Source organism: Aethina tumida, chromosome 5 (assembly GCF_024364675.1).
Source record: "Aethina tumida isolate Nest 87 chromosome 5, icAetTumi1.1, whole genome shotgun sequence".
Lineage (NCBI taxonomy): Eukaryota > Metazoa > Arthropoda > Insecta > Coleoptera > Nitidulidae > Aethina > Aethina tumida.
Window position 1 is genome coordinate 12,747,003 of NC_065439.1, and position 24,613 is coordinate 12,771,615.

A 24,613-nucleotide genomic window follows, 5' to 3' on the forward strand; every position below is an offset into this window, starting at 1 on the left:
AGTGTAAATATTAAAAAAAATAAGCTTCTTTTATATAAAAATTAGAAGTAAAAGAAATTATTTGAGAAATGTTGAAATAAAAATGTATAATAATTTTTATAATATTCGGAGATAAGAATTTTTTATTTTTGTTATTTCTTCAATTTTATTCTGGCACAGACTCATTCGAACACAATCCTGTCGAAATAAAATGTATAAACGTTTTTATAACATTCGGGGATGAGAATTTTTAATTTTCATAATTTCTTCAATTTTATTCTAACGCAGAAACACAATTGTGTATAAAATTTATACTAATAAGTTTGCAGCAGGGGTATTTGAATTTAAAATGTTACATCGAAATAAAACGAACAATGAACATCTACAATATTTATTGTGTCTATAGTGTCAATCTGTTTAACTAGTGTAAATTTTAAAAAATAAATTTCTTCTATATTTTTTATATCTAATGATCAAAATAAACAAAATTCTTATCCAGTAAAATTAATTATTTGAGAGACGGTTAAAAACCTGTGGAAATAAGTTTGCATAATCATTTTTGTAGTACCCAGGGATAAGAATTTTTAATTTTGATTATTTCTTTAATTTTATTCTAGCACAGATTTATTCGAACACTTAATCAAAGGAAACCGACACATTTTACATTTATTTATTAACAGAACACTTATTTACAATTTATACATCTAATAACTCAACAAAAACAATCATTTTAAGAAAAAACATACAACAAAACGAACGTACAACATACACAAACTGTAAAAAATGTACAAAATCTATCACAAAAGAAGAAATTATTGCACAAATCAACGAATAAGTTAATCTAAATCTAGTTTTGCTTTAGTCAATTGAGTGATATTTTTATTTTAAGAACGGATTTGCTTGGACGAATTTGTACTAATTTCTAGCTTAATAAAGTTGTAAAATCATCGAAAATTACGAGCCAAAAATCACTAACCTTTTATAGGAAAATAAGTGAAACGTGTTAGAAATATAATTAGATGGAGTACATGATGTTTTTTGAATAATTGACGAAATACTTATTTGTTAATTTAGTTAAAAATGAAAGTGAATGTAATTATTAAATTCTTTGTGTTTATTATGGTAGTTTAAGTTATTAATAGAAGTTGAGAACAAAATATTTACATACATGCAATGTGACAAAAATATCAGATACCAAATTTAATTTGATATATTTTTTTATATTTTTCATCCTACAGATGTTATATACATAAAAAATTTACAAAAAAAATTACTTAAAATGGAAGTTGAACCAATTGAGATAGTCGTTAATAAGTCAGTTATCAAATAATTTAGGAAGATAACTTTTTAATACTTGATTTAAATATTTATTTAAAACAAATTATAAATACTTGAAGAAAGTGTCTAATTTGTTAATAAAATTGTTTAAGAGTTGAAGAAGTTTCAGAACATTTCATAGATTTTTCTCATATTACCCTATCGTAAAAAGCTCATTCTATTTACGTACATGGGGGGAAAATCCTTTAAAACGCTTATAAAAATCATTACGTCTTAAACAGCTATCTAATTACAAAGCATGTTATCAAAGGTTTCATCTAAAAGACACGAATAACATAAATCCCATTTGCTCAGACTTATTCAACCTTAAAAGAGCTTCAGTTTCCAAATAGAGATGGGTCTTTGGAAAACTGTCACCTGTCCCTGTTCCTTGCCTCCCATAATGTATACGTACAGCGGTACAAACGGCTCAATCCCATAATTAACGGTTTTCTCCGCCTTCTTCTCCGTCTTAATGACTCTTTCCACACGACTGGCACTTTGAGCCCTGTGCTTGTCCAAAATCGTTTTCTTGGTGTCGAGTGCCAACGTTTTCGGTGGTCTGTTCACCCTGCATGAATGACGGTATAAGACTTTCGTGTTTCTGTCGAGCACCCCGTTTAAGTTCTGCAGCTCCAGCACCTCAGCTTCTTCGTTGCAGTCTAAAGATTTGGTGGTCAGCAGTTTGGCAACGACTTTCTTATCTTTGTTATCGTTGTTGAGTATTGCTTTAATCTCGGGTCCCATGTAGTTTGGATTGCAAAAACCAAAAGGCCCGTCCCTGTCTTTTTGTCTGTTCTTCAAGTTTTCTTCTTGAGGTGTGGTAGTTTTGACGCTGTAATTACTAGCTGACGATAATCTGTTAACCGTCTCTATGCTGGCGTAGTCTGACGTAGAGGAAACATTCTCCTCGGTTTCGGACATTTTAATCATCTCCTGGTATAGAGGATTATCGGCGTAAGCAAGATGTGAGCTGTAACTTTCACCACGTTTCAATTTGAACGTGTCGAAATTATCCATTTCAAAGTTCTCCTCGTACTCGTTCTCCTTTTCGTAAATGATGATTTTCTCAATCGGTTCCGGATCCGGTTCGGGTTCGGGTGGTTGATTCGCAAGTTTGGCTTCTTTGATTCGTTCTTCGCTATCACAATCGTTTTCTTCGTCAGTCAGGTACACCAACTTGGTGGTCTCTACAGGTGTTAATACTGGTGAGGCGAGATTTAAAATACTAAAATTTGGCACTGATATTGGTTCTCTGGTTATTTTTTTAATTGTTGGGTCGAAATCCACCTTCTTCTTTGACGGCTCTCTGTTCTCCTCGTCTTCCGATATGTCCAACTGATATTTCTTCATCACGTAAGCCGACTTGGACTTCACCATCGTACCTAAAATAATTTTAATCAGCATTGGACGATTGAAGTTGATAGATTACCTCTTGAGGGGGTGGAAAATTCGATTTCAATGTCCTTTTCCGCAGTTTGTGGACTGGTGTGTGTTCTTAATAAGCTTTCGGTGCTGTCGGAAGTGTTGGAGCCGGTCAACACTGTGTAACTGCATTTATTGCTGATTTTTGAGATGTTTAACTGAGACAGTTTGCTGATCTCTTGTAGGAAACTCCTGGAAGATCTGTTCACTTCTGAATACTGCTCCGCTAAATCACTAGAATTATTTGTGGTTAATTAATAATTTAAATAGATTTAATAATGTTACTTTACCTCTTAATGTCACTGCCATCGTTATAGTTCTTTTGGTTTGGCTGAAACACGTAGGTTTTCTCACTGGGTGCTACCCTATTATTTGGCAAGTACGAAGAATGTCTATTGCCACGATCGGCCGAATTGCAGGTCCTTTGTCTCGTCCTCAAAGCTTTCGATTCCAGGGATGTGTGCGAAGGGTCATTCAACAAAAGCTCGGAGACTGTAAAAGCTATCGTTTCAGCTCTTGGCTGCGGTTTCAAACCTGATATGGTAATCTTCTCCCAGGATTCAGTTGCTGGAATTATATCATTTAGTTGGGAAATTTGAATAGTTTCTGTGACTTACAAAAGTTGAACTTCCACAAGTCATTGACGGTTTGTCCGTTTCTTTCACCCCCGAATATTAACATGGAAGATGGCATTTTACAAGCAGCATGGCTGTGCAAAGGCCCTGGGTTTATTTTACTTTTTATATTCGTCCACGTTCTGCAACAACCAAACGTTTATTACCAAACATAAAAGAAAACCAAGATAGTTTACTTCGACAAAGTGTCCCATTTCCAAAGATCGGATCTCTCGTGCAAATCCGTCATGCCGCCGTAAATCCACATGGCGTCATCGTGCAAAATAGCGGTGTGTTTATGACGGGGTGGCGGGAAATGGTCGGCGTTTCTTGCCGGGGTGGTCGATAAAAGATGCCACGATTCTGTCTCTGTAACAATTTAAAGCATACAAAGGCGTGTTTTGGAATTGATTTGCTGCGAGTGTATGCGTACATTGTTTACATTTCCACCCCCTTAAATGGGGGTACTAAAGTTACATCGCACACCTGGGATTGCAATTTATACCTTCGCTTGTTACTCAAGTGACACAGATGTGTTGCTTTTTATGTTGCAGTCATAAAACTGTTTCGCAAATGTTCAACCACTAGATTTTTTCGGAACTAAATATGTATGTTACTCTTACCGAAATGGAAGGCCCATAATTCACTAGAAGATCCTTTTAAATCCTGATAGCCGCCGTAAATCAACATGGAGCCCCTGTGGACTAGTGCGGTATGTCCTCGCCTCCCCTTCGGTGTGGATACTCCTAAAATAAATTTAATTAAACTAAAGTTCACAATGGATTTATTGGTAGTGGTTTATTACCTTTTTTAGTTCGGACTTTCTTCCAACTGTTGGCCTTGATGTCGTAGACCCAAAGGGGAGTTTCGGTGCAAGCTGAAAAGCTGACTTCTCCACCAAATACATAAATATTGTCCTTGTATGCAACGGCAGTGTGTTCCTGAAGACATGGCAGTTTTTCGCCCACTGGTTTCAACTGTTGCCATTTACCAGTAACTGGAAATAAAACATAAAATGAATATTTCCTTTGTAGCTTCTATTGAAAAATCAATATTCAGTGCAGTGAACAAAACCACATTGATGATGATCCCATACACAAAGTTTTTTCGACAAAATCCCGGTTATTATCATGGATATTGGGTTTTGGATTCCAATTTCTATCACGAACGTGGCGAATAATGGCGGAGCTCTGAATTGAATACAAAGGGAAATGCAATCTGTTACATGGGGAATTCGATTTCAAAACTTAAAGGGCGGCACAAAGTACGATTTCCTCCAATCATGACATAGAAAAGCAATATAAGGAGACGTTATTCATTTCAAATCTAATATTACATAATGGAGTTTATAAATTAGTTATATAGTCGAGTACTTTGTACTACAGCGTTGCTACACTCGCGTAGCAAAGTGTGGCAAATTGAATTTTATGATTACATCCCAACTTTATTAATAGGCCATAACTCCACCTCAAGCTGGAATTTATTGCAAAACTTTATTAATGAGTTTCAGTAGTTTTGCCGAGTAAGAAATCATTTCGTGGTTACAAAATTAATTTTCTTAAGCCATAAAAAGTGCATAACTACATGTTTCAACCAGATCCTCGCGATACGTTATTTTGACGTTCCCATTTGCAGTAATCTCTCTGTTCGAAGCCCCAATTCATTACGTCGAAAGCTTCCCCTTCACGAGCAGGAACAAATGTCGCTGATTTTCCTGCATTAATCTTTGATGAAGGAGGAGTGATAGTTTCAGGTATTAATGGAATTCATTTACGACCCGCATTGAATGTTCTCTTTGTCCATAAGTAATAAATAATTAAATAGACTACTATATTTTTATTCTATAATTTATATTACATATATTTTTCTGAATTGAGCTGGACAACTTAAATTTTAAAAGCCATTTTAATGACTAAATCTGTATTACTTAATTTGATATTAAAAATTTGTATAATATCACTTTTAATTTTATTATTTCGGGCCATTTTCTTGGCACAGACTCCATCGAATATATAACAAGTCTTCAAGCTTCTTGAATTGCTGTGAGTATTTTAACCAACCCGTCTCAATTTTGTATTTGAGTTTTGGATCGTTTTCATGTTCAACCACATTTATAAAGAGCCCCATTTCTTCAATATGTGAGAGCAAATTGTCTAAGGGAACCTACGCCAGAAAAATTGAAGTACCCATAATAAATTTTTTATGTAGTTTAGTGTCTATAGGATGTTTAATATAAACAAAACTATATGTTACTATATAAAAAATTTTGACTCGTTACTAAAAATTACTCAGCCCTATTGTTCTGAAATCCAGTGAATGAGATATGAATAAGCAAGTCAAAATTGAAATTTCACATTTTAGGTAGAAACCATAGTTTTTCTTGTAAATTTAGAGTTAAATACACCCCATCCACTAAACATCTTCTGATACTCCATGAACTAATTTCAGCAAGTCCCATCTCCTCCAGGTTGGCTTTAATTCCAGTTGACGTTAAAATTGGATTATTTTTGACATTCCAGTCCATTATCGATTTCGCTTTTTGATTTTAGGTTAATTTTTTCGCAGTTGAGACAGCTTATCAAAAAAATTTTTATTAGACGGAACCGACTGACTTATTTAGTCGTCTTTTCTTGTTTCTCTCGATTTTGATAACGATCAATTATATTTGTTCTTACAGTTTGACTTAAATAATTATAATAAGCAAAAGGCCCATTATAAATAATAAATTCACAAAGAGCAATATTATTTGTATTGTAATCCAATTCTAATATTACATTTTTAATATACTTACTTTTAATATATTTTAATATATTTTTAATGTTTTCAATTTATTTAATTAATAATTTAATAATTTTAATATATTTTAATATACTTTTAATATATGTTTAATAAATATATTTTTAATATATTTTTAAAATGTTTTTAATATATTTATTATTTTTTAATATATTTTTAATAAGAAATATTTCTATTAAATTTTTAATATATCAAACCTCAGCTCAGAGCATTTTTACAAAGAAGATTTGGAACTATGTGGATTGGTCCAATTCAAATTGTACATTTTAATGTTTTTAATATATTTTTAATATTTCTTTAATATATTGTAAATATATTTTTAATATAATTTTAATATATTTTTAATAAGAAATATTTCTAATGTATTTTTAATTTATTAAACGCCAGCTCGTGGGTAACCTATACGATGGACAGTTCATAGTCCCGATTTTAATCCTCTCTATTTTTCATTTTGGGGGTTTATAAAAAATTTAAAAAATTGTGAGAGAATTGTGGAGTCTATTGATAGATTTCATAATAATCCGAACATATTTCAAAGATGCTATCAATCATCAACACGAAGATTGGAAATATTTATTCAAGAATAAGGTCATCAATTGGAAAATGTTGTTTAATTAAATATTGAATAAAAGCCAATTTGAACACATGTCGAAATGTTGTTTAATTAAATTTTTATTTAATAAAACTCTTTTCAATTTATAAATAAAAACTTCAACATCCTGTAACTTGAAAACAAAAAGTGATCGGACATTAGAATGTAGGAACTTATTATTTTTTGGTCTCCTACTGCGTCCTGCTTTGGATTATAGGTCGTTCTGCCACCCTGTATATAGTGTTATTTAATTATTAACAAAAAGCAACGAAATTAATTTATCTATTTCAGAAGACTAATATTGATTCAAAAACTTTCTCCAAAAAACTCTTTACTATTTTAAAGGGTCATTTTTATTTTATCAAACAATTTAGGAAGCGTTTTAAAAATATTTTTTCTTAATGATTCCATTAATGCATGCGGATATCAATATTATATTTGTGAGACATATGCTGGCGTTTTGGACGAATTCCAGAGCGCAGACATACGCGTCTGGTGTTCGATGATGTATGTTATTATCGCCCCGGGAGTTTTCCCCAATTTGGGGGAGCCGAAATGCGGCGAGACGCAATGATATCGTCCCGTAATACTATACAACCCCCTTCATTCATACGCGAGAACTGCCGCATGAACGTTGAATAAAAAATGAGGACGTTCACATGAAAAAATCGTTATGGACAGTTATTCGGTGCGTTTATCTTGCTTGGCGTTAATTCCAATAAACAGGGGTTGATTTCTTGTACAAGACTCGAGGGGATACATTCAATTCGTTTGTCGAGGTGTTAAGGAGTACAGTTTGTAAGGTGGGGTGAATCTTGAGTGACAAATAAATCAGTGTAGATTGTTAATGATACTGACCCAAGTTGTATTTCCAGAAATCTTTTGTGGGCAGATTTCCGTTCCTGCCGCCGAGCAAATAGACGTGGTCTCCGACGACTGTGGCACTGTGTTTGGACCTGGCTGACGGCGCCGCGCTTTTGACGTCGTCAGGCGCCACGGCGCTCCACATCTCATAAGGACTTTACGAGTCTTGATCCTCGTCCAACGGTTGACCCTGGAATAAAACGCAAAATCTAATTTCATGACTCAATCCATTAGCGTGAAGGAAATGTTGCACGTGGAGGCGTTCGTAAATTATGTCTTGGCAATTTATTCATATTTTTCTCCCCTTTGCAGGTCCGTCAACAAGTGCGTCTTTGATCATGCCGTTCACTAGGGGAACGTAATTAAAATCACTTGAAACACGATGCTGAAAACCGAAAATTTACGGCCGTCTTTAATAAATCCCTCTTCAATTTTAAACGCACTTTGTTCTCTCTTCTTTATTGATAATCACACATCCTCATTAAGTTACTTTGTCACAGAACTGGAACAACTCTATCAAGGTGAAATGTAATTTGTGTATGTATCAGGGTGCGACTTAAATTTTTTAATTATTAATTACCCTCTAGGAGCGCCAAATTGAAAATTTTTTAATTTTCTTCTCGTTGCGTTTTATGAAGCCAGTAAAAACGAAAAAATTAAGTTGATGAAGGCAGATGAGAATTGAGTTAGGGGGCGAATTATACAATTATGACCGGTTTCTGTCCGCATTCGTTAACTAACGCATTAAGAGAATCCATTTGCTGACTTAATGAATCACACCATAAAGATGGGTGTTGATGAATTATTCAAGGAATATTAGAGGGGAGTTTTAACCAAACTCAAAGTCTGTTAAAGAATATTTAATATTTATTGATAAGAAAGTGAATATTTGGATGTTTTTAGCTTTGGAACAGTAATGTAATTGAAATTAGTTGTATGAAACATTTAATTATGAAATTATTCTATTATAAACACATGTTCAAAAGTTATGGATATTAAAATTATAATTTTATGAATTAAAATGGATCCATTTTAATTGTACTTTAACTATATGTCTCCAAAGTTAAGAATCTTTCAAAAACCCTTTAAAATATTGAAATATTTTATACGTAACTTATAAAATGGTGAAAAAGAAAATCTAAAACAAAATTTGGAGGATTATTAAAGAACCATTTGAATGTTATATATTTTTTTGGAGTGGAAATAAGCAAAATTATATTACAAAAAGTGGAGTAATATTTTGTAAGTATCTAATTAAATTAATTATAATAATAAAATGGGGGAAGGAAGCAATAGTTAGGAAATCTTAACAACATACAGAAAAGTTGGTAACTCTGCCTCTAGCTAAAAATCTTTTAAAAAATCTCAAAAATATTGAAATATTTTGTATGTTACTTATAAAATGGTAAAATAGAAATATTAAAACAAAATTTGTAGGAACCATATGAATATTGTATATTCATAAATAAGGAAAATACAAGAAGTGGGAGAATATTTGTATCTAAATAAATTAATTTTAATAATAAAATGGAGGAAGAAGGCAATAGTTAGGAAATCATTACAACACACAGATAAGTTGGTTATTATGTCTCTATTGTTAAAAATTCTTTTAAAATCCTCCAAATATTGAAATATTTTATAAAAAACCTAATAAATGGTAAAACAGAAATTCTTAAACAAAATATGGAGAATTATTAAAGAACGATTTGAATATTATACCGTACGAAAAATGCTCTTCGTGTCTGGATGTTGTAAGAGATGGATGCACGACAAAGAGAGAAAAGTTTTGCCCGGTAGTAAGAATCCCTACTCTCAGAGACAATGCGCCGTGCTGGTGCGCGCCGGCGCACAATGTAAATTAATCATGCGAATGCATTTAGTAACTCTCCGTATGCGTAGGGATGTAGTTCGAGTACTTCGGATGCTCCATTTAAATTCCGTAACTTTGTATAATTTTCAATCTGTAAAATGAAATATTTTTTGAGGGTATATCGAAAACAAAAATAAGTATTCTAAAAATAAACTACTTTTTTCAAAATAAAAATGTATCCCAAAAATTAAATAAAATATACTAAAAACAACGTCTGCGGAGACGAACCGCATGCTAAACGCAGCAAAACCAAATGATCCAGTCAGTTCGGCCCGTCCACATAATTGCATGTATATCTTTCCTTTTTGTTTACAAAGGGGTATTGATGTTCCGTCTCAATATGCGAGTAGACACGCTCATCATTTTTGATACGGTATATTTTTTGGAGTGGAAATAAACAAAATTATATTACAAAGGATGGAGTAATATTTTGTAAGTATCTAAATTAATTATAATAACAAAATGAGAGAAGGAACCAATAGTTAGGAAATCTTAACAACATACCGAAAAATTGGTAATTATGTCTATTGTTAGAAATCTTTTAATATTCCTCAAAAATATTGAAATATTTTATAAATAACTTATAAAATGGTGAAACAGAAATTCTAAAACAAAATTTGTAAGATTTTTAAAGAACCATTCGAATAATATATATTTTTTGGAATGGAAATAAGGAAAATTATAGTACAAAAAGTGGAGTAATATTTTGTAAGTATCTAATTAAATTAATTGTAATAATAGAATGGGGGAAGGAGGCAATGGTTAGAAAATCTTTAAAACTAAAGTTTTTAAAAGTTGATGATTCTGTCTCCATAATTAAAAATCTATTATAAAATCTCAAAAATATTGAAATATTTTGTACGTTACTCATAAAATGGTGAAACAGAAATTCTAAGACAAAATTTGGAGGATTATTAAAAAACCATTTGAATATTATATTTTTTTTTTTGGAGTGGATTATTAAAATGGATCTGTTTTAATTGTACTTGACTATACATATAGGCATACGATACAAAATGAACAACAAAATGTACACTGGGTTGCATATGATTTGTGTATGTAACAAGGAGCCATCTGTTAATTGCATAATCAAATAACTTTTAAATTATTAATAACCCTCAAGGAATGTGAATTTGAATTTTTGTAACTTTCTACTGCTCTTTAGAAAGTCATTAAAAACGAATTAAGAGGATTAAGTTACTGACATGAATCACACTTTAAAGAAGGTAAAAAAGTCTGTAAATTTTATTTAATATTTATTGACAAGAAAGTTAATAACCAATTGGAATTGGGAATTGTATTTTAAATGAGTTAATACTTTATAATATAATCAATAAACAGTGTAATAGCCTATTATAAAGCTCTCAACGTTACAAATACGTTTTGTGTCTACTTGCTTTGTATACACACCCTAATTAAGTCTCGAATTTGTCCTAATTAAATATGCAAAATTAGTTTACGCAACGGAAAATGTAATTTACCACTTCAACAGTTTGCATGTAATCGGTCACGAAATACGCCATTTACCACGAAGGTATTTTTTTAAATGGTCAATCGCGTGACGATTTCCTGCAACATTTGAATTCTCCGAGATTGGAATAAATTCAAAATGTCGCAATCCATAAATTCATTAGCATCCATCGGACCATTGCCTTATCCTAGTTTTTTTCCCTCATCGATTTTATCAAACAATACGCGATTTATTTTTAAACGCCCCAGATATTGCGATTATCTCGTACTAATAACTTTACGTTCGCTTAATAAGCCATTGATTATGACGAAGTGCAGCCTCAAGACATGAACTCGTTTTTTGAACAGCCCTCTGGCAGTTATTCTGGAACGATTTCCGCAAGGTTAAGCTTTAGTTGCAGCCCCGCCAGCACTTTTATAGTTCCTTTTACGTTTGGGGGGTGGACGAAAATGGGGATCCGTTCTCGGGGGAGTTCTCATACACCTTGTATTTCTTAGCTTTTTGACAGAGTACATACTTCTGCTTATTGTCGGTGCGGGGGAAGTTTTCGACAGATTTTCTTTGTTTGATTTATGGGAATCGATCATGTATGTGTTTGAGGATGTCCTTTTGAGGAAGTCACGGGAAATTTCTCTATTTTTATGTTTGTTGCAAAGTTGAAGAGCTATTTGAATACTATAATTCCTCTATTCTTCTTGCAGTGGAAATATTATATTACAAATATATATTTTGTAACTGATTATATTAATTAAAATTATAAGATGGGGGAAGGGAATATCATATATATTTTTTGTAGTGGAAATAAGGAAAATTATACTACAAAAGTGAAAGCATATTTTGATGATATCTAAGTAAACTAATTATAATAATAAAATGGAAGAAGGAGGCAACTTCAAAAATAATGAAATATTTTATAAGTAACTAAAATGGTGAAAGAGAAATTCTAAAATACAATTTGTAATATTATTAATTTTATATTTTTCTTGAAGTGGAAATATGGAAAATTATATTAATAATTTGAAGGAATAGGTGATTGACTAATTAATTTAATTAAAATAATAAAATGGAGAAAGAGGTAATAATAAATTAGATTAAAAATTTGTACGTAAGTTAAAAAATGGCGGAAGAGTAATTATAAAATAGAATATGTAATATTATTAAAGAGTCACTTCAATATAATATATATTTATTTGAATTGCAAATAAGGAAAATTATACTACAAAAAGTGGAGGAAGAAGGCAACCTCAAAAATATTCAAATATTTTATATGTAACATAAAATGGTGAAAGAGAAATTTTAAAATATAATTTTTAATATTATTACAGAGCCATTTGAATACAATATTTTTCTTGAAGTGGAAATATGAAAACATATATTAAAAAATATTTCATAAGTAACTAATTAATTCAATTAAAATAATAAAATGGAGAAGGAAGTCATAATGAACTATTAAACAAACAGTTAAAAATCTTTAAAAAAAAACTCCAAAATATTAAAATATTTCATACGTAATGGTGAAACAGAAATTATAAAACAAAATTTGCAGGATTTTTAAAGAACAATATATATTATTATAAAAATTTTACTACAAAAATTGAAGGAAATATTTTGTGGGCATTTAATTAAATTAATTATAATAATAAAATGAAGGAAGAAGTTAATGGTTAATGGTTAGTAAATCATTACAACAAATAGTAAAGTTGGCGATTCTGTCTCCATAGTTAAAAATCTAAAAAAGGAACCTAAAAATATAGAAATATTTTGTACCTAACCTAGTATAAGAGAAATTCAAAAATAAAATTTATATATTATTATATAACCATTATTTAAAATGGAATTACCATATAAATTAAATTCAAATAAAAAAAAATTATATATATATATATATATATATATATATATATATATTCCATGAGTAACTAATTAGTTTCATTAAAATAATAAGAAAGAACGCCATAATTAGTAATTCATTACAACAAACAAGTTGGTAATTATACCTCATATGGAAAATATTCTACTTAATTCACATAATTCAAACAAAATCGTGAAAAAGATAAATGTATCTAATTTAAAATTAATTTGCAACAAAAAATCGACAAACTAATAAAATTATATAAATTATTCACTACAATATAAATGAATATTAAAAAACAAATTATATCTTTGAATAATGAAAATATATTTTGCAAAATATATCGTATTTTTAAATTCTAAAGTACACTCCAAGTTTACTAAAAATATTTTGATGATTTATATATAATTTATATAGATTATATAGATATTATTAATCCTTTATCACATAATACAAATCTTAAAATTAATCCTGTCCAAATAAATTAACAATCTATTATATTTACAAAAGTATATAAATTATATTTTAAAGTTATAAACATAACTAATTTCATTTAAATAAATGAATTGATTAAATAATTATATTATATAATGCACTGACAATTGTTGAATATAAAAAGTACAAATACATGCAAATTTGTAGTAATTTCGATTCGATCAAAACAATACTTGATGTAACAAATACATCAATACAAAATATTAAATTTAGGCTTCACAGCTTCAAACATCTCGACATTTGACCTTTAAAACAAACGCACTTGACGAAATTTGCATATCCAACCACACGATCAACCGCAACGCACTGCCGTGCATTATTAAACCCCCTTATTGCACCCCTTGTCGGTAAACAATGCGTTGCAACAATTAACTCACCTATCAGAAAAACCGATAAAGCAAAATACAATATCCCAACTGCGTCTCCTTCACTCCGGTTTTCTAGCACAAATTCAGTCCACAACCACTCATCCTTCACCCTGATACGTATACCCCGTTCTATTTTCACGGAAGTTCACTAAACCCTGGCCGCGAACGCCGCCTCGTACACAAACACGAGAGCATGGTGTGTGCGGCTGGAAGTGCAGTATCGGCGGCGGGTAAAACGGCGGGGGCGGCACGGCGCAGATGCGGCGTCGGGACGGCACAATGCCGGGGTGGCCGGCGGCACACTCTCTCCTGTCGGTTTTACGATATTGATTTCGGGGATGAAACGCCGGCCATGTTGACGGTCGGCTCGGTTTCCTCGACGTACGGGATCGGGTGAGGGGACCTTTTTGGGACTGGGGATATTAGGGATGGTATTTATATATTAAATTCTTTAATAGTATGATGCTAATTTTTTATTATTTTATTAAAGGAGATATTTTGAAGTACCCAAAACCCTAAATTGTTTTTGTCACCTACTGTAAAAATAATTGATAATTGATAAATATGAAACAGTAAAATTTATTATATATTTTTAGAAAAAATTGGTTCTCAAAGGAAAAATCTAATAAAAAAATAAATAGAAGTCTCCCTTTTAAAATATGATTGGGGCTGTTGAAGCGGGAAAATGGATCGAGACAATTTGCGCCTAACAAAGTAATCTCATTTAATTCCCTTCGACAGTCGAAAACCAGATTGATATAAATGAGAAACGACATTTGGCAACATTATTCCTGCTGAAAACTTCCTCCCAGTTAGTTACTATAGTTACAGCTTCCCATTCATTCTAACAATAAGCAAAAAATGTTCCGTATTTAAAGGTAGTACGTCAGTTTATTTTTATATTTTGAAATTAATAAAAAATGTTACTGATGAATTATATTAATAAAAGAAGTTAACAATTATTTTCCGTTATTTTCTTATGTGTGAATAAAACACAGATATCGTAGAATTTTAGGTCATGAATATCCCTCATTTTTTCCATGCAATTTAAAGGACAACCAAGAATTTCCACCCCCGAATTGATTATGTAAATTTTGGATTAAATATCCTAGAAACCTCTGAATATAAATTTCAGGTAAGTCGAACAAAATTATTAAATATTTACCCTTGTAATACATTTGTTTAACAAAAACTGTGTAGTTAAATTGTATTGTTTATTTTAATATTTCATTGTATAACGCAGTGACATAGAAATTATACATTAAAATTGGTGAGAATTAATTAATTTCTTGGGATACAGTTTTGAGTAACAGGGAGTAGTAAATTATCAAAAATTCATATGTAAATCTTGAGTATATTGATCTCTATCGTTTTTTAAAATGATGCAAATACTCATTGATTCGATTTGACATTGTTCTAATGAGATGGTCTACTTCGTCCTGACGTCCACCTGTACAGGAAGGTTTTAATTTAGAAATCCCCTGGCGATAACGTCTCACACGTATTCCCGTATCGAAGGAAAGTCCGGATATCTTGCTGGTCAGCAAATTTACATTGCAATGTAGAAAATATTCCAAATTAACCCCCACAATTACCTTTAATGAATATTAAATGAATTACGCAATGGTACCCCAAACTCTAAAACTTATAAATAGTAAAAGAGAAGATGACTGGATTCTGAGGTAAGTACTTCGCATGATAAAAACCTTTCTTCTTCTGTAAGATAATAGAACGAGTGGTCACACTCTGCTATGTTGTAGAACTAAAATTATAAGGTGGTTCTTTTCTTGATTGATGTCTTCAGGTCACTCAGGACCTTCTTTAGACCAAGCTCCCAACAGTGTTTCGCTTATTAAAAATTCAGATGTAAATATTGACTATATTGTTCTCTATCATTTTTTAAAATGATGCAAATACTCATTGATACGATTTGATACAATTTCGTTCGGAAGTACCTCATTCCTCCACAATGGGAGGTATTTCTAATTACTTTTAAGGAATATTAAATGAATTACGAAATGGTACCCCAAACTTCAAAACTTATGGACTGTAAAAAACAAGATCAGTAGAGCGGATTCTGAGGTAAGTACTTCGCATGGCAACAAGCATTCCTTCTTCTGTAACCAGATGCTAATTGCACGAGTGGTCACAAAGCTATGTTGTAGAACTAAAATTATAAGGCGATGGTTCTTTTCTTGATTGACGTCTTCATGGATCTTTCAGGACTTTCTTTAGACCAAAGTCTGTAACAATTTAGTGTCAAGTGTTACCCAAAAGCTCTTAGGCAAACAACTATCAATATACCAGCCCTGTCACATGAAATTTGCCTAACCATTCAGAACATGAAATTTGTGAATTTATTTCATGAGGGTATTTTATTATTTATTTCTGGTAGTATATTTTTATTTATGATCTGTTTATAAACAATATTTAAGAATTCTTAAATTATTAAAAATTCATATGATTGAGTAAATTGATCATTTTTTAAAATGATGCAAACATTCATTGATTTGATTTGAGATTGTCCTAATGAGATGGTCTATTTCATCCTGACGTATCTTATTCCTCCACACTTAGGTCCACCAGTAGAGGAAGATTTCAATTTACAATCCTCTGCCGATGATGTCTTATGTGTATGCAACAAGTTTACATTGCAATGTAGAAAATATTCCAAATTAACCCCCACAATGGGGATATTTCTAATTACCTTTAATGAATATTTAATGAATTTCGAAATGGTACCCCAAACTTCAAAATTTATGAACGGTAAAAACAAGATCAGTTAACCGGATTCTGAGGAAAGTACTTTCGTATGGTAAGAAGCCATTGGAAACTAATTGCACGAGTGATCACAAAGCTATGTTGTAGAACTAAAATTATATGGAGATGAACCTTTTCTTTATTGACAATCAGAACCTTCTTTAGAACAAGCTCTCAACAGTACTTCAACTTCTATTCAATTGGCAATTTAGTGTCAAGTGTTACTTAATAGTTATTCAACCATCAATATACGAACCCTGTCACAGTGAAGTTTGCCCAACCATTCAAAACATGTGAATTTGTGAATTTATTTCATAATAAGTAAACATTTCTTTTAAATATGCAATTGTTCATCTCTCTACATGTTATTAGAGTATTTTTTAAACATTTTCATGAAAAGTATGAAGAGAAAGCTCCGATCACATCCCACAAGAACCATCCAAGAATTGCGTGCTCCTCTTCAAGAAATTTGAAACAATTTTACTCCGGTTGATTGCCAAGCATTAGTTGTCACTATGTCGAGACGTATCCAGGTGGAATTAAATCGAAAAGGTCGTAATTTTTTATTTAATTTTCATTTACTTTCTGTTTATAAACAATATTAAAGATCTCTTAATATTTTTCTTTCTTTGTTACTTGAAAGTATAATTTAATAACCCAAAAACACATAAAAAATTCCAATGTAATCGAAAACTGTACTAATTTTTAGTAAATTTTCTTATATTATTTTTAAATTTCTTCGACAAAACTATTTGTATTAGTTGGGACAACTTGACAGGACTCATATGTATAATTTTTATTAAAATTGAATCACTGGAACTATATATTACACTTATGTCAATGAAGGGTGTTTCCAAAATAGATATAATAGAAAATTTGGGATCAGGTACAATAACATATGTCCAATAATGCAGAAAATTAAAAAAATTCATCATTATTTTTATATAATTATAAGTTTCTCCTGAAGAAAATACAGTCCCTCATATTTCAAATATAGTTTGCATTATTCTAAAAATATATTTACAATTCATTGTGATAAACTTTTTCTGGTGCTCTTAATTAATTTTGTTAATAACAACCGTTTTTGAGATATTTTAAAGATTCACAGATGTATTCCAAAAATGTGACATTGTCTAAGTTCATTTATTGTAAGTTAAACTTACTTACATGTTACATATCAAAAGTTAATAAAACAAGTTTATATCATTTGAAATTAGACACAATTTGAATCTCATCAAGACAAGCACACAGTGACAAATGACAAACGGAAGCTTTACCACAAATCGACCTTCTTCTCAAATCTTTGAACAGAAATCTAGTTTTAAATTGTATGTGTTTTATTAACACATCAATGTTTTATATACAAATTCCCGTAAATTGATGCGAGCCCTAATACAGACACTCCACCCCAACCCTGACAAAATTGTATCCGTACTTGACTCGACACAGGTGGATGTTAACGTATATATTTTCCTGAAATTCGCACGCGAAAACCGCCACTTAAAACATTTTAACTCACCCTCGCGCCGTAATTGATAGGGCGTCGAGGGCCGACGTCTATTACGTTGTCGACGTCGATTCAATTATGAGAGCCAATCGCAAAAATTTACCTAAACTAATTTTCTTAATTCAATTCCATTCGTACGTCAAACATCGTCATGACGACGGCTACAAGAGGCGCTGGAGGAGGTAATTAAAACGAATCAATCACCGGAACAGAGATTTTATTCCGTAAATGGCAAAACTCAAAATCAAAATCGAAACAAAACAGAACAACCAACAGCAACACTCGAATTTCCAACCGGGGGAGACGGATGACGAACCGGTGTTGTGGTACTCCTGAAACTGGTGGTAATGATCTGTCGATACGTCTGGGTCATGTTGGGGGAAATCCACAGAAGTGTGATCGTGATAATGATTATTATCGTTATCGTTTGCGTTAATTGTGCAAGAATAATCGTCTAATGTTTGAAACGTTTCTACAGCATCCCCACAATCTGACATTGTGTAATTGATCTAAAATTATCAAACACTTCGTTACAAATATGTTCCTGATTGTGAAAATTAAAACGAACTTTGACACATTATTAGTTTACATTACGATATGTTAAATATTTTTTGTGGAAATTAATTAAAATTATAAAATACCTTTTATTATTAGGAACAATTTTACTCTAAATCTAATCACTGCCAGCACACACAGACAAGTGATAGGATGTTCCCCACAAACCCACATACTTATCACTCATTTTCATAGAACTTCAATGGGGAAACACATTGAGATATTTGTAATATTTATTGTAGTGTCATTTAAAAATTATCCAAAATAAATTTCCTTCGTTTAGTTCAAAAAATTGCCTGATTTCATTTTTTACATATTTATTTAATATATTATTTGTACATTAGACGATAAAACTATATAAAAGTTAATACTTGTTTTAACGAGATCAAAATAAGTATCAGTATAAAATAATAATAATCACAAATCTAATGATATTAGATTGGGTTATGTCATTGAATAGTACATTTGCACATCTTGAATCTCTTCTTCCGTTTCTCCTTCATCTGTGCCTTAGACTGAGTGCGAACTCTGCGAACCACCTCATGAAACGCAGCGTCAATATTGAGGGGAGGATCTTTGGCACTTGTTTCAATGTAAGGAGTACCTAAATGCTTTGCCAGACTTCTTCCCTGCTCCTCCGTCACCTTCCTTAAATGCACCAAGTCGACCTTATTGGCCACCAACAATATTGGAATGGTATCACTGCAATTGTCCATTGTAACAAAGAATATTGCAAACGAGTTACATCTTACCAGTCTTTTACTCGAAGAATTTGCGTGTGAAACTGAGTGGTGTTCACGTAACTGTTGTAATCGGTCACCGAGTAAACCAGAAGGAAACCGTCACCTTGTCGCATGTACTGTTCACGCATTGCGCAAAACTCCTCCTGACCAGCAGTGTCAAGGACTGTTTTACATCAAAACAATAAATAAAAGGAAAACATGGTGATGTATCAAAACGTACCATCAAGTCGGCAGGGTTCTCCATCAACTACCACATTTTGCACGTAACTGTCTTCGATAGTAGGGTCGTAATCGGTCACGAAGATCTTTTGAAAGAACTGAATGGTGATAGCACTTTTGCCCACGCCTCCATCACCCACCACCACGAGTCTCACAAGTGGGAGGTTCCCGTAAGTTGAGGGCATTTCAGAAGCGCAATTATTTATTTATAATTTCAATTATAATTGACGATGATGATGATTGAAGTCAATAATAAACTGGTAGTAACTGATTACGAGTGATACAAATTGTTTATATGTTAGATAAGTGTTATCAGGATGAGTAATTTTATTTCATGGAGGTGGATCCTCTCGGAATCAATGATAAGTGTCATTTTTAAAAGTTTTATTTAATAAATTACATAGACAAAACTTACTACCTGTTTTAAAATATATATATAAAAGATGTAAATAAAAGTCAACGAGTGTATAACTATAAAATATAGCGAATACAAAAATTTTCTGTCATAGAACCTTTGGTTAAATAGTAGATCAAAAAACAGACGAAAAACTACCTGTCTCGGTTCGGTTACCAGACAAATTTTCCAGGCGAAACTCTTCCAAGGTAACTGGAACCAAAACAGTTTACAATTTGGCGAAAATGTGCTTTAAATAATTTCTCTCGTTAATCACAGTTTACATTTCGAACGTGGGGTAAAAAATGACTTCTGTAATCGATGCCAACAATCCTACATCACTAGCTAACGTACAATTTAAATAAATGTTGGCCGATATCAAATCCAACTACTGCGATTCCACCGCTTTATCCCCTTTCGAGGAGATTGGCTTGAATGTGGCAACACCGTCACGTTTTAAGCTGCGAAAGACACGTTTTAGCCAGTTGTTTCATGTTCTAAGTGCTATTTAATCAAAAACGTGTTAATTTTATACTTGGCCGTGTTGCCACATAATTATTTTCTGTTAAATTATACGAAACTGCTTTTTAAACATATCACAATAGTTTGTTGTATAAATAAATAAAAAAAATATTTACAATTGGCTAAAATAAATCGGCCTGCGGGCACGAAAATAATATGACTGTTTTAGACCGACGACGGTTAATGAAACTATGTTAATATGAGCAAATTTGGTCCATAAAATAATACATTAACTTTGGCTTTGAAATTTGGTTACGTATCAAGGGGGAAAATCAAGTTTGAGCAACCGTTTGGAAATCAAAATAATCAGTTCAGCGATGGTTAGAAAACAAGTCATCGAGTTAGAAAGTTAATCATGAATTACAGTTGCAACCATCAATGTAAAAAAATAATTAAATTTAATCATGTCTCATCCCTGAACACAACGAAAATAGTTTGTGGCACAAGACATAGAACATTGAACACTCAATATAACATTGTAAAGCTTAATCATTAGGCCAATAACATAAAGAAGCGTTAAATATACGATCGTGTACGTTTGTGATCAGAGAATTGAGCACTTGCCCAACTTCTTGAATTTCTTCTTGCGTCTCCTCTCGTTACTCGTGTTTGGTTGATTGCGAATTATGCGCACCACCTGAAAATAATATAATAATTAACAACGTCAGTTTTCGTCAAAAATACAGAAAATTTGTGTTACATTTACCAAAAATTCTTTTCTATTTATCATTTTACTTGATAAAAAGTGTTTCGTTTGAAAGGTGTTTCTAAAATGTGGTCTAAAGTTGTTCAATAATAAAATACAGCCCTTCAAATTTAAATTTAAAAAATTGTTTGCTCTCATATTTCCATAATCTTTGGTTCAATCAAGTTTGGTATGTATTATTAATATTATTCCATAATGATAGAGTACCCTAAATTCTGGGGGTTCCCCGTTTTTCTCACCCTATTTCACTGAATATTTTTGAAACTATTATACTTCTCATATACCTTACACAATTACTCCACAATGAAGTAGATATTATAAGGTACTTTTGATTTTATTATTTAAATAATAGGAAAAAAGAAAACATTTGCTGTATAATTAAATAAAATGATAAAAAATTATCTAGACGGCAAAAGGATTTTAGTCCTGCACAGCCGAATAACTCAAAAATGAAGGAAGAAACTCCTAATTAAAAAGTTAAAATTTATAAACCATTTAAATGGTTTATCATTTTTTGCTCCTTACTTCATGAAACGTGGCGTCAATATTAAGCGGTGGGTCTTTAGCGCTAGTTTCGATATATGGAATGCCCAATTTGTGGGCCAGATCTCTACCCTGTTCCTCAGTTACTTTTCTTAAGTGCACCAAATCGACTTTATTAGCTACCAGTAGCATCGGATAAGTATCCCTGCAAAACAGCTTTTTTACAAACCACTATTAACGCTTGGGCATGATTTTACCTGTCCTTTACTCTCAAAATTTGTGTGTGAAAATGGATGATGTTCTCGTAGCTGTTTTTGTCGGTAACCGAGTAAACCAACAGGAATCCGTCACCTTTTCTCATGTATTGTTCGCGCATTGCGCTGAACTCTTCTTGCCCGGCGGTGTCAAGAACTGCAACAATAACACTTTAACCCTTACTCGAGACAACATCCCCAACGTACCGTCCAGCATGCACCATTGTCCGTCCACTTCGACGTGTTGCAAATAGCTGTCCTCAATCGTCGGATCGTAGTCGGTGACAAAGAGCTTTTGGAAAAACTGGATGGTGATCGCGCTTTTGCCCACGCCTCCATCACCAACCACTACCAGCTTTACGATCGGTAAATTCTCGTTGTTCGGTGGTCGCGTCATCGTGCCTCTCATGTGGATTCAGTAATTGTGGACTGGTGCGTTTTAAGGAGGTCTGGAAGCAAGGACCATTTGCCTTTTTTGGAATGTAAATAAAAAAATCTGTGCGTAGCAACTGATAATGGCATACGTGCATTTTAATCTGATCTTATCTGATACCGCTCCGGTTGGAAATTAGTATGTATGCAGATTGATTAACCACATGCAATAAAACAACGAATATTTTATTATTACGTTTTATTTAATTCATATTATTTATTTATATACACTAGTAGTAGCAGGTTATATTGAAATTTTTAGTGGCGCACCATTAAAATTAAGTTATCTCAAATTGGTGACAACTGTAACAATTGTTTGTTATTTGGCCACTTGAGAATTTTTTAAGTGTTTTCGTCTAAAACCAGACTTATCAGTTTTCTAAAGTGCAAGTACAATTAGATTAAGTGCATTTAAAGCAGGATGTGTAGATGATGTGACACATTAAATGGAATTTTATGCAAAGAACAGTAAATAAATATAAATAGCAGGTGATCCGCAAACGCTACGCCTCCAACATAGTGAACAAATAATAAGGTGAATTGCGATGTGCACATGAGTGAAGAGTTGGAAACCATGCAATGACACCAAACCAGTTTCACTGACGATGATTTCCTACCTTAACATTAATTTTTTGCACACCGTTTTATACAGTTTTGGAAATAAATGGAAGAAATTCGTTGTTCTATTAATATTAACTTGACAGATGGAGGCGAGGCCTTGAAATTTTATCAATGAAATTTGTAGACAACTTCACGTCAGTTTTGGATCAATATTTGTTATTTTGTTTGAAATGATTTGTTTTGTTTATATAAACCAGTTTTAGCGATAATTATGCAGAAATGAATTCAATAATTTTGAAAATTTCAAGGAATAAATTTGACACAGTGATAGAGTATGTTGTCACAAAGATTAGGTTTTGTGACGTAATAGGCGGTGCGAAAGTAACGGAGTGCCATAGACATATAAACCATGGACTGATCTAAAGACTAGATTAGAGAGAGAAATACGAGTCAAATATAGACCTACTAGTACAGACAAAATACTAAAAGGCGAATAATGATTTTTATGAATTAAACTCATATTCATACTCATTAAATATATATATATATATATATATATATATATATATATATATATATAAATCGCTTTGTTATAGATTTTTTATTATTTTTTAGAGTTTTTTAAAAGTAAGTTCTCGTGAAAAAAAGTATTTAGTAAAAATATGTATGAAATAATAAAAAATGACAAAGAAATTGCAATACCAAGAAGAAATTCAATTTTAATATTGTTTTGATAAAACATGGATGTTATAGCAAAGAGTAAACGATTAAAGTTTGGAACAAAATATTAGAGATTTTAGATTATTTTTAATACTAATAATTATTATAATTATACGGTGTTATCTAAACACTTCCCAATAGCTCTTATCATTGATTCAACGAGGTGGCCTATTTCCTCTTGAGGTATAGTATCCCAAGCTACCTGCACTTCATGTCTTAGAACCTCCAGTCCCTGGCTAAATTTCATTGATTTCTACTTACCATAACCCAAACATGTTCTATGGGTGAAAGATCGAATCGGGGGATCTGGATAGACATGATATCATATTCACATGAGTCACTTAAAAAAAGTTTAGACTAATTCTCGTAACAAGGGTTAGAACATTATATGGCTGAACTATTGGATACTTGGCCGATTAAGGTAAGGAAGTCATATGCCTCTAATAAAGACTAAAAGTGACCTACTTCGATGAACAATAGTAGCCTATACCATAACGCCCATTATTCGGTGTACATGACATTCATCATCAAACTGATGTTGACGTGTTTCTCCCCGACATCGTCTGACTCTTTTTCGCCCGTCATGCCCACCCAAACAGAATCGAGATTCATCAAAGAAGACGACTGAATGCTATTCCACATTTCAATGTTGTTCTCAACAACACTGTAGTCGTTGTCTTCGATGTTCAACGTAATATACGCTGAAACTTTTCCTAAAAAGCGAAAAGTGATCAACATTTACTAATCAGAGTTAACTTTTCCTAGGAAAATTATTCTCTTACTGCTTTTAGTTAATAAAAGTTGACGTTTTGCAAGGAAATGGTTTACTACCTAATAAAAAAAGAAACTAATAAAAAAACAGAATTTTAATAATACATTAAGAGATGGAAATCTCATTTATTACATTAAGGTAAAGATTTGTGTTACTTTGAGTTACAGAGCACATCTTTCTTTTTACACATGCACTTCTTGCATCTGCTATTAAAAGAGCATTTAAAAAATCCTTGTCCGCTACCAAGTGATTGTGAAGTTACACATTGTGATTGTGAAGTCTTCACAGCTATTATTCTACTCAGAAGGACTAGGATTATCTTGGATAATATTCAGGGGACAT

The 24,613-nt window shown here is 32.0% G+C and overlaps 3 protein-coding genes and 1 long non-coding RNA gene across 4 annotated transcripts; all 4 read right to left on the reverse strand.

Annotated features, from left to right (window-relative positions):
* Window positions 1–354: 354 nt before the first annotated feature.
* On the reverse strand, window positions 355–13,791 carry LOC109598302 (uncharacterized). The gene is made up of 9 exons (XM_020014183.2): window positions 13,653–13,791; window positions 7,582–7,777; window positions 4,141–4,332; window positions 3,959–4,081; window positions 3,533–3,704; window positions 3,339–3,478; window positions 3,012–3,288; window positions 2,729–2,955; window positions 355–2,681 (listed from the first exon to the last, which is right to left on the reverse strand). Exons 2-9 carry the CDS (start codon window positions 7,730–7,732, stop codon window positions 1,624–1,626), a joined length of 2,340 nt encoding a protein of 779 aa, XP_019869742.2. The 5' UTR covers window positions 7,733–7,777; window positions 13,653–13,791; the 3' UTR covers window positions 355–1,623.
* Window positions 13,792–18,110: 4,319 nt separating this feature from the next.
* LOC126265625 (uncharacterized) lies at window positions 18,111–18,611 on the reverse strand. Its single transcript, XR_007548127.1, has 2 exons — window positions 18,552–18,611; window positions 18,111–18,419 (listed from the first exon to the last, which is right to left on the reverse strand). It is a non-coding gene; the product is annotated as an uncharacterized LOC126265625 (long non-coding RNA).
* A 158-nt stretch (window positions 18,612–18,769) lies between these two features.
* LOC109599578 (ras-related protein M-Ras) lies at window positions 18,770–19,658 on the reverse strand. The gene is made up of 3 exons (XM_020015587.2): window positions 19,429–19,658; window positions 19,218–19,371; window positions 18,770–19,167 (listed from the first exon to the last, which is right to left on the reverse strand). Exons 1-3 carry the CDS (start codon window positions 19,610–19,612, stop codon window positions 18,915–18,917), a joined length of 591 nt encoding a protein of 196 aa, XP_019871146.1. The 5' UTR covers window positions 19,613–19,658; the 3' UTR covers window positions 18,770–18,914.
* A 138-nt stretch (window positions 19,659–19,796) lies between these two features.
* LOC109599572 (ras-related protein M-Ras) lies at window positions 19,797–22,964 on the reverse strand. The gene is made up of 5 exons (XM_020015581.2): window positions 22,836–22,964; window positions 21,994–22,235; window positions 21,790–21,943; window positions 21,575–21,737; window positions 19,797–20,980 (listed from the first exon to the last, which is right to left on the reverse strand). Exons 2-5 carry the CDS (start codon window positions 22,193–22,195, stop codon window positions 20,888–20,890), a joined length of 612 nt encoding a protein of 203 aa, XP_019871140.1. The 5' UTR covers window positions 22,196–22,235; window positions 22,836–22,964; the 3' UTR covers window positions 19,797–20,887.
* Window positions 22,965–24,613: the final 1,649 nt, after the last annotated feature.

Bases quoted from the DNA above. Each gene is read 5' to 3' on its own strand.
- LOC109598302 (XM_020014183.2), bottom strand. From the start codon at position 7,732: ATGTGGAGCGCCGTGGCGCCTGACGACGTCAAAAGCGCGGCGCCGTCA. The intron at 4,082-4,140 runs GTAATAAACCAC...AATTTATTTTAG, and splicing joins GAAAGTCCGAACTAAAAAAG to GAGTATCCACACCGAAGGGG. The intron at 3,705-3,958 runs GTAAGAGTAACA...AAATTGTTACAG, and splicing joins ATTATGGGCCTTCCATTTCG to AGACAGAATCGTGGCATCTT.
- LOC109599572 (XM_020015581.2), bottom strand. From the start codon at position 22,195: ATGAGAGGCACGATGACGCGACCACCGAACAACGAGAATTTACCGATC. The intron at 21,944-21,993 runs GTACGTTGGGGA...TTATTGTTGCAG, and splicing joins ACAATGGTGCATGCTGGACG to TTCTTGACACCGCCGGGCAA. The intron at 21,738-21,789 runs GTAAAATCATGC...GCTGTTTTGCAG, and splicing joins ATTTTGAGAGTAAAGGACAG to GGATACTTATCCGATGCTAC.
- LOC109599578 (XM_020015587.2), bottom strand. From the start codon at position 19,612: ATGCCCTCAACTTACGGGAACCTCCCACTTGTGAGACTCGTGGTGGTG. The intron at 19,372-19,428 runs GTACGTTTTGAT...GATGTAAAACAG, and splicing joins AGAACCCTGCCGACTTGATG to TCCTTGACACTGCTGGTCAG. The intron at 19,168-19,217 runs GTAAGATGTAAC...GGACAATTGCAG, and splicing joins ATTCTTCGAGTAAAAGACTG to TGATACCATTCCAATATTGT.